General features: G+C 36.9%; 2 protein-coding genes across 2 annotated transcripts; both read right to left on the reverse strand.

Annotated features, from left to right (window-relative positions):
- Positions 1-323: 323 nt before the first annotated feature.
- Positions 324-5,028, reverse strand: psmb3 (proteasome 20S subunit beta 3). The gene is made up of 6 exons (XM_028017354.1): positions 4,863-5,028; positions 3,399-3,583; positions 3,162-3,269; positions 2,253-2,430; positions 1,733-1,827; positions 324-512 (listed from the first exon to the last, which is right to left on the reverse strand). Exons 1-6 carry the CDS (start codon positions 4,863-4,865, stop codon positions 464-466), a joined length of 618 nt encoding a protein of 205 aa, XP_027873155.1. The 5' UTR covers positions 4,866-5,028; the 3' UTR covers positions 324-463.
- Positions 5,029-5,773: 745 nt separating this feature from the next.
- Positions 5,774-9,402, reverse strand: cwc25 (CWC25 spliceosome associated protein). Its single transcript, XM_028017352.1, has 9 exons — positions 9,225-9,402; positions 8,329-8,501; positions 8,005-8,241; positions 7,856-7,925; positions 7,530-7,678; positions 7,263-7,314; positions 6,669-6,850; positions 6,381-6,548; positions 5,774-6,295 (listed from the first exon to the last, which is right to left on the reverse strand). The coding sequence occupies exons 1-9, from the start codon at positions 9,240-9,242 to the stop codon at positions 6,184-6,186; spliced, it is 1,161 nt and encodes a 386-aa protein (XP_027873153.1). The 5' UTR covers positions 9,243-9,402; the 3' UTR covers positions 5,774-6,183.
- Positions 9,403-9,856: the final 454 nt, after the last annotated feature.

Raw genomic sequence — 9,856 nt, forward strand, 5'->3', positions numbered from 1 at the left:
GATTGCTGTTGGCACCACCTACTGACCTTGTTGAGCAAGTCTATTTTACAAAACAAATCTGAGCTACAGCACATAACCACAAAATAATTGTGAAATAAATATTTTGTTAATCATGTTTTCATTCATCCATCGGCTTTACTAGCTTATCCTTACAGGGTTGCCAGGGAGATACCCATCTCTGTGAGAGGCAGGGTACACCAAATATTAAATTATGCATTCATTTACTGTATTATACCTCATCAAGTCTCCAGATGGGAAGCAACAAAATCCCTTGGCTGACAAGAGCCAAGCCTGTTCAAACTAATCATGGACCAAGCATGCTCAAAGATAACAAGAGTTTATTGTTTAAACCTTTTTTTATTTATTTATTGAAGAGATGAGTAAGAAAACAGAACAGGTGTATTTGAATCATTTTTATACAAAACAGCTGCAGAAAGGAAGTGTAGAGAGAGAAACAAATGCTCTAATCCATCCTGGCCTTCAGGGTTCGTGTGGTGATCTTGTCTTTCTCTCTGTGAAAGATTAAAACCAACATTAATCCTCCAGATCTGCAATTTGACCTACAGCAAAATGTTCTGTGTTCAAAATAATAGCATTGGGAACACTACTAATTCTATTCCAAATAAAAACATGAAGAAAATTTGATCACATTTATTTAGGAAGTGATTACTTTTTAAAAAATGTTTTATATTGCATAAATTATGCATTTAATATCAGCACAAGCTGAGCTTCCTTTGGATTAAGTTCCCGTGCTCACACTGTTCCCTCCATATAACTAAGCTTGTTGGTCTGAAAACAAGATGCTGTTTTCTCACTGGTCTCCATTTAATTGTCTCCATCGACATGAAGCAACGTCACCTCAAGTATTTTGATGGATTCAAACCTCATATGACAAACGTCCCCATACCATAAAATCTGATCCATTGTGCTTTACAATGTGCTGTGGCTGAAATGCTGCGTTTGTGGATTGTTTTAAACTGTGAACAAGAACCTTCATCAGTTCATTAAATGTGGCTTCTTTCCTTTTTAGGTCAGTTCATGTGTTTTCTGAAATGGGACAACAATGGGACTTTACTGGTCCCATTGGCTTCCCACAGGTGTTTTGTTTATTCCCTTAAGTAAACTAGACATTTAATCGTGTTTCCTGTTTTCACACGACTATCAGCAAAATATCTGATCAACCAAAAAAGGGCCTAATCTTCTTAGTGATGATGAACTACAATTATTTCTAAAATTAAAGAATAGGTCACTCTGATTGCCATGGTGTATTCAGTCAACATTTTAATATCTGTATTTAGAGGTTGACGATCATGTTGAGCTTAGACATGATTGTAAGATGAAACCTTTAATTTAAAATAGTTTACTGTTTGTTTGCTTTTTTACATTGTAGAAAAAATATTCTTTGGCATTACTTTATGTAAAGGGTTGTTTAAAAAATAACTTCTGCTGCTCCAGTTCTTCCAATACAATTAGACACAAAATCACTTCTAGAATGACTCTATAAGTCATTACAGAGTACGCTATAATCAATTAAATTTTACAGAAATTATGGTTTTCTTAGTCTAAATATTTCCATTACAAATTAGGAAAATGAAAGGTACTCATAGTTCCATATACAAACTGTTTAAATGAAGTAAAAGCTGCACCAAAAACAGAAAAATAAACATTTTTCCAGGCCATGTCAAACACCTGAGAGGGGATCAGGTGGTAGACGGGTTCGTTTTGCACTTACACGACATGTACGACGACTCCCATACCGGACACAGCATCCCGATCCACTGCATTCAGCATCGCCTGGGAGATGGTCTCAAACAGGTCCTCTGGTTCCTGCAGGACCACAAACATTTATTATTTTAGTCGCATGGAAATACAAGCCAACGGTTTACTTCCTGCACTTTAGATGTGTAGGTTTTACACAGAAATGATCAATGTAAGACTTTGTGATTAGAAATCCCAAGTAATGTGGCTGTTGATTGATAGGAAATGAACTATTATTATAACCAAGATCTGTGGCCCTCATTGCATTTAATGGAAGAACTGAAAACACAAGCTGTCGATTCAGATGCACACAAGTCTCAAGAAAAAGAATTTAAAAATTCCTTTAGTCCTTTATTTTTAACTAAAAAATCATTAATGGGTTTGAACAAACATGCACACGTCATGTTCCTTCAGCAAAGGCAGCTCTCAGTGAAGGTTCCTGTCAAAAATCTGATGACTTCATTAAGTCTCACTCGTCTGCAGTGAATACTGACCATGTCCGGCTCCCACAACGATTCACACATGCCGTACATCTGCTCCGAGCAGGTGCCGCTCACTACAAAGTCTTCTGTTACCATGGGGCAGCCAATCAGATCCAGGGAGCAGATGAACGGTTCAAACGTTTTGGGGTCTAGTCCTGCGATCACTGGCTCGATGTAGTACGGTCCGAACCTAATTTTTAAAAAAAGAAAAGAAAAAAAAGACAATAACCACACTGGTAAAATAAAAGTCTTTTTCCACTCTGTATGAGGAACTGCTGCAAGGTAGCAACTCAATTCAGTCTGCTGGGCTACCTCTGACACCATTTGGCATGATACTCTGAATGTGGTTATACTGTATCATAACTGGTATTAATTTGACCTATTAGCCTTGTTAAGTGTGTTGAGTGTAATTTTATGAATAGCAATACAAACGGACAGACAATAATTTGGAGGAATTATGGATGGATAAATAAATAGTTTAATTTATAAGAAGCTAGATCAGTGGACACACATTTTAGTCAATGGAGTAAAATATGGTAAAACGAATATTTTTCCGTACTTCATTTCCCTTTCCACAATTATCCAGATCTGGAAAATGTTTTAATCTAAATATATACCACAGTATAGCCATACTTTAGTGACGCCTTGAAATGCATCAAATTTACACAAATTGTCTGCAAGAGTTACTGAAAATCAGAAACTATGACACTTTGCAATAAAAAGTAGAATCGCAGATTAACTCAGAGGTAATACCAATTTTCAGGATTCATCATTTGAACTCAAGATGTACTAAAAATGTTTCAGCAGGTGAGAAAAAAAAGAAAACCCAACAGATTTTTGATTCAACTTGAAACCAAACAGAAAATTTCTGACAGAAAAAGGATTGTACAGACAAACCTGGAGCTGTCCAAACTTACTCACCTCCTTTCATACAGCAGATTGGACACCATACTCATGAAGGTTTTTGGCTTGATCTGACGACCTTCCTTCAGCTCATACAGGTTCAGTCTGAATTTAAGCCTCTGTGCTCTAAACACAATGTAGAGAGAACAAGTTTCCATCATTCATCTAACATACATCTGCAATATTTTGCTCCTTTCTGTGACAAACACTTTCTTGTTGTGGGGAAAATGGATTATTAAAGTCAGGGACACTCACACTGTCTGGACATCAGTAGCCAGTCCAGCCAGCCCAATGTAGAGTCTATCTCCCATGGGGAAGACCTTCTGGAAGTCTGTGGTGACCATCTGAGCCTGAATGCCATACCGCCGGTCTGCAGCTATCGCCACACAGTTCTTCCCCCGCATGGCCATGACGGCCCCACCGTTATAGTTCATTATAGACTGGATAAAAGGATGGACAGTAAGTCAGAGCAGATGCAAAGAACAAATCTTACTAGTTTCTTTTTTATTATTATTTTCAGATAATACAGTCTGACTTTGATTTTGTTTCATCAGGTCAATGAGTCATTATACAAAAACAAGGTCCACTCATTTGTCAGCTGTTGTGAGGGAAACATGCTAAAACTGAATGCAGTGAAGATGTTTAAATTAATTATTGATTTTAGAAATAAAAAAAAAGAGGAGGTCCTCCTAGTGATGATTAATGAAAAAGTTTACTGACATAAATAACTAGGTGCTAATATAAGCAAAAAAGTTGCAGTCCTGACTGAGAAACTTCAGATCGTTTGAGAAAGTTTTTAAATCCTTCAAGAGAGATCCTAAGAAAGTGTCAGTGTTTTCCAGTGTATGAAGTATAAAGCAAAGCAGCGATATTTCTCCCATTAGGCTGCTGCACATTACTGGGCAGCTGGGTGAAACATTTCCCTTGCTTACATTTAACAATTATTTTGAGGGAAATATTTCCAGTTACAAAAATCCACGAGTTAAAACTGATCGAACTAATAAACTTAAATATTTGGTGCAAATACCGTGATACCATAGTAACCAATTTCTTATTAACAACACTATAAACCAAATGAGTACCGCTAAATGAACCAATTATTTTAAGCATAAAAACTCTCCTAGGGTTAAAAGGTGAACTGGTGCTCTTAGTAAAGAATGCATTTTTAATTGTATTTTTTTACACACTTTCATAACAGTTCCTGGGGATTTAGAGTGTTCAAAATATATAAAACTAAAGCACTGAGAAATCTTTACATTAGCTATGAGCTAAACGCACAATTCAGAATGACAGAGCAGACATAGACGTATGGATAAATAATTGCAAATAGCTTAGATTTTCAGACTATACAACAAAGTATTGAGGGCAGATGAGGGAGATATGTTCATTTAAACCACAAATGAGTTGAGAGTGAATCCAGGAAACTAAAACGAACATGTTTAGCTTCTGTGCAGAAAATGTTCGCATAGCTTATGTTAAAGGTTTCCCTTAGCGGCTAGAACTTGTATCCTTTATACTGATTAGCATTTTCTAACGACATAAAGCTCACAATGACATTAAGGTACGTTTTAATTGGTACTCTCAAGATAATTTTTGATCATTTTTTTAGCCATAAACTGAAACTAGCATGCTAATGCTACTAGCTCAGCTCTGGTAGCCGTAAATAATTTATTTTCTAAACTAAAAGCTTATGTGAGGAGTAATACATTGTTCTCTTACCATTTTGAGGGTGTTGTTTTCTCTTTGTTAGTAGCTAGAAGCTTGTAAATCGCTCCTGCGTTGGTCTAAACTGATTTTTAACTCCCCAGAATGAGAATGACTACACGATTTAGAAACACAGAGAATGTACGAACATGGTTCTTAAACGTCATCACGATGGGATAATGTCATTGGCTGGTCAACTGCCTCCACGAGAACCTCTGATGCCATTGGACGATTGCTCCCGGTATAGTTTGGTAGAGGTGTAGCAAAGCGAAACTGACAAATTACAGCAATATCTTGGTGGCAGTGATGAAGAGATGCTGAATAACAGAAAAATAATAATGATGATAAATAACTTGGATTTTTGCCAATTTTTAAAGTATTTGTGAACACAAAAGTTTAAGCTTTGTTACAATTTCTAATTTGTCTTAATTATGGACTGTGACTTGTCCATTGTAAAACAGCAACATGTAGGATCCCACTGCATGATGCATATGTTACATTTTCCTCCAGAGACAGGTAAAAGTTAAATGATCTCATCAGATCAGAGCATCTTCTTCCACGTTTCCAATGAGACTTCTAATGATGCCAGATTTGTGGGAATAAATCTAATTTAATGACATCACTACACCAACAATGGCACTGCTTATAACAAATCCTGCTTGTTGATACACATCTTCATTTTTTAGTACTATCCAGCTCTTAAGTGTGTAACCTTTGTCAGGTTTGTCCATTCTCAGTTCCAATGTTTCAGAAAAAGTTTGAGATAGAAAATTGTGCAAAACTAGTTCATTAAGTCCAAATGATTTGAAGTAGCCTGGTACAGTAACCTGCCTTGTTGGTTAAATGTGCTAAATAAAATTGACTGTAGATTTTCTAAAACATTTGGTGTATGTGAGTTTAGTTTGGTAAATATAAACACAATCAGATTTTCCTGCTAGATATACTTTATAAACAAAGGAAATAATGAAAGGGCTAGTAACAGTTACATTTTAAACCAACTTACAGTAGAACATAAAATAAACAATCCTGATAAAATAAAAATAAAAAAACAGGTCAATGTAGTCTCTTAAAAATCATTTACAATATACTGTACAAGTACTATTCATCAATGTTTCTTTCGATATAGGCATGACTAAATCAGCCACCACTATGATTGACTTTTCCTCCTCTATCATGCGCTTTTGAGAATAAAAGCCTTAGGACGGAGGCTTGTGCTCTCCACTTAGACTGCTCCCATGTTACCTTTTTGTCTCAATTATTACATTAAAAAGTCAGATGTTGAGAAATAAGGCAAGTCTGAAAACATGTTTCCAGTCATTAAACTAATCTGCTGTAATCATCTCTTCATAAAGTTATCCAGGGAGGCTGGTGTTCTCTGAATGGAGTGAATATTCCTCTTCACTCTGTCTTCCAAAGATGAGCTAGCAGCACTTTCCAGCTTCATGTTACTGTAAAAAAAAAAAAAAGATCCAATTAAACAAAAAGCACCTATTACTGTATCCAACACAAGGAGCCTCTCCCGCCTGGACTTACTGGATGAAGCCAGCATGCCGGTCGTGCTTGGCGTTTTGTTCCCTCTGCTTATCTTGCTCGTCTTGCCTTTTGTAGCGTTTCACGTTGCTTTCCCTGTCTTCCTCCCGCTGCTTGGCCTGCTCCATCATCTCACGCCTTTTTCGTTCCAGTTCCTCTACAGAAAGCTTCCTACGTAAAGCAACATAGAGAATTAGCCTCCCTGTGGGTGCTGATGAAGACAAAACTCAACACAACAGATTAATATTCAAACAGTATTTTATGTTTGCCATTTTGATCAGGAAGTCTTACTTTGACACGTGATTCCTCTGTCTTTGGTAAGTTTCCCTCTGTGGGCTGGGATCTCTCGCCTCCACCTTCTTGTAAGAGTGACTGTCTTTGTGGTTCCTGTAGGGAGATCGTGAGCGGCTTCTCTCTCGGCGCCCCGAGTTACTTGACATCACTGAAGCCTGCTGATGTCTACCGCTTGGAAGCTGAGAGGAAATAAAACACTAGTTACTTGCGTGCATCTCCCTTTCTCGTGCCAATTTCAAAATTCACTTAATAAAACAACTGTAGTTCCTGTCATACTCCAATAGAAGATCTCTCTTTCATGTCAACTGTGATTCTTGGATGGGTGGATACAAATTTTAGACAATGAAATAAGGAATCCAGTCTGTTGACAAATGGTCATTATTCAAGCGATCATTAAAGGTAGGAGCTAGTTGACCGCTGATCTATGTTTAATTTAATGATCTGCACATAAAGTAAAGACTAAGACTTTTTTTTTGTAAGATGTGGAATAAAACCACACATATACATCCTGTCAATTCTTCATTAAATAAAGTCTTTCATAACCCCTAAAATGCTTAAAGTTTTTATTCAGAAAAAAAGATTCTTACTGACCTGCAGACCATATCCTGAAAGATGGCGCGAACGTGATTTACCGTCTTTTGACCTGAAACAGATCAACAATAATTCATTCTATGCAAATGGATGATATTTTATTGTGCAAAAACAGAACTAAACAACGATCAAAGATAACTTCAACTAAAAACAAGACTGCCTGGCTCATCTGAAGAAAAGAAAAAAGGAGACAACTTTAAATTTGTATGCAGATGTTGCAGTTTATTACCTCCACACACACACACACACACACACACACACACACACCTGTGTTTGTCTTCTTCTTCCTCTGAGCTTGAACTTGAAGTTCTCCTCTTATGCTTCTTTTCCTTTTTCTTTTCCTTGTCTCCTCGCTTCTCCTTCTTTTCCTTCTTCCTCTTCTTTTTCTTGTCTTTTTTGTCAAGATTTTGACGCAACTATATAGAAAAAAGAAAGTAACAATAAACAGATATCAATAATACTATGTGAATTACTTTGAAGAACAAATGTTAATACAAATGTTTTTATGTTTGTGTCAATGTTTGGCTAAGTACAAAGTAAAGTACATTATTAGAATGTCACAAAAACCTTATTTTATGTAAACCAGTAATTACCATCTCCTTTATTTTCTTCATCTTTACTGGATTAGTCAGAACTTCTCTTTTCTTTTCTTCTTCTCGTTTCCTGTGAAAACCACATGGATTCATTTCCCATTTTGCTCATATATTTCCAGGAGTTACAGGATTAAGGTGGATTTACTGACCGGATTTGGAACAGGGGGTCTTCCCTGATCTTTGCTGCCAAATCGAGGCCAGAAGCCGGGGTTGTGGGGTTGAATATCGACCCTGGGAGGAGGCCGGTCTCAGCTGAAGGGCCACTCTCTGGCTCCTCGTACTGATCTGTGATCTGCTTGTCAATGGGACGCCCCAGCAGGTACTCATCTCTGGACACCTGCCCAGCGGGGCCTTGGTACATCCAGTCAAGCCGATCATCTTTTTTCCTGTTGGGTAAAAATAATAAGGAACCCAATTATTTTACGGCAGTAGACACCACATAAATGTAGCTGAAGATGTTAGGTCTAGCTTACTTGATGGCTCCCGTTTCCTCTGCATATCTGGTAATTTCTTCTCGGGCTCTCTCTTCCTTCAGTTCCTTCTGGAGCTCCTCTATCTTCTTGCGTTCTGCCTCATATTTCTGCTCAGCTTTCCAAACTCGCTCTATGTTTTTCATAGTCTGGGGATGCCAGCTCTTCTTTAAATTCTGGGAAAAGACATTGTAGAAATATTTATCTTCAGTGCCAGCCAAAAATGATTCATGCTCAATTTCTACAACTTTCACATAATGCAAACAGAAAGTTGAATATATATTACTGAAAATAATGACAATCTATTAAGTGTTGGGTGTGGTTGTATTCAGTGTCCCTTAATCAACAACTAAAGCTATACGTCTCTTGGCGTAAGTCACCATCACCTTTGTATCAGTGTATTGATATCAGTTTATATCAGTTTTAAAGTCGGGCCACAGTTTCTAAACTGGGTCGGGCTTTGACTGAGCCATTCTAGCACAAACATGCTTTGAACTAAACAACTCCAATGTGATTCGGTTCAGGGTCATTGTCTAAGTATCTGTGGAGAATACGGCCAATTCATGACTGTTGTATTTCTTGGTCTTTATTTTGTCGTTTGTTCACTAGTAATGATAATTTTACTGTAAAAAATTGTTAAAGTGACACACTGGAATACGTTGGCTACTTAGCTTACTAGTGACCATTAAATGTAAGATTAACAAAATCAACGTTAAATTTAATTTCGCAAAACTAAAAGATAGTTCCTGATAAGACAAAACTAATTCTCGGCTTTTCTCGTTACTCTCTGAAGACGCAAGAAAAGAGGCGTACATTTAAATGACATATTTTTAATGGAGTTTTTTAGTTTATCTGTAACGTGAAGCATATTTTCGCCTACGCGTTTAAATCAAACTTACCAAATCTCCGCCTCCCATTTTGGATTCTAGTTTGGGTTTCTAATCTAACAAGACGGACAAAAGGAGTCCCTTAAAAAGAAAACGTAAAACAACGAAATCCCAAACGACAGCTAGAAAATGGAGTCCGTCAAGCTCCTCATTTCCTGTTTTGAACGAATAGTTCCGGTTAGGAACATGGCGCAACAAATTATTCCCCCTGAACGTAACAGTCACAGAAAATTCGTTCCTACTTTTAGGCACCAGCAGCCCTCCCGACGCCACTAGGGAAAATGGATGAATGGATGGAATAATAATAATAATAATAATAATAATAATAATAATAATAATAATAATAATAATAATAATACATTTTAGCTTTTTAAATCAATAAATACGTTTCAAATGTCAAGCTCTTAAATATAGTAATGAAAGTCAGAATTTACTGGGCAATAAGTAGGACTAAATAAAAGGAGGATTATAGTTTCGTTGTAATAGCTTTAATTGTAGTTGACAGGCAATTTAAAGATTACAAAAATTGTCCAACATGACATCAAAATCATTCAGTTTCTGGAATCTCAGCACTGTGTTTTGTCATCTTACTGCTTCTTCTAGCGGACACACCTTATTAGCCATTTACTTTTTCAAGAGGGATT

The sequence above is a fragment of the Xiphophorus couchianus genome, chromosome 5, assembly GCF_001444195.1.
Source record: "Xiphophorus couchianus chromosome 5, X_couchianus-1.0, whole genome shotgun sequence".
Classification (NCBI taxonomy): Eukaryota; Metazoa; Chordata; class Actinopteri; order Cyprinodontiformes; family Poeciliidae; genus Xiphophorus; species Xiphophorus couchianus.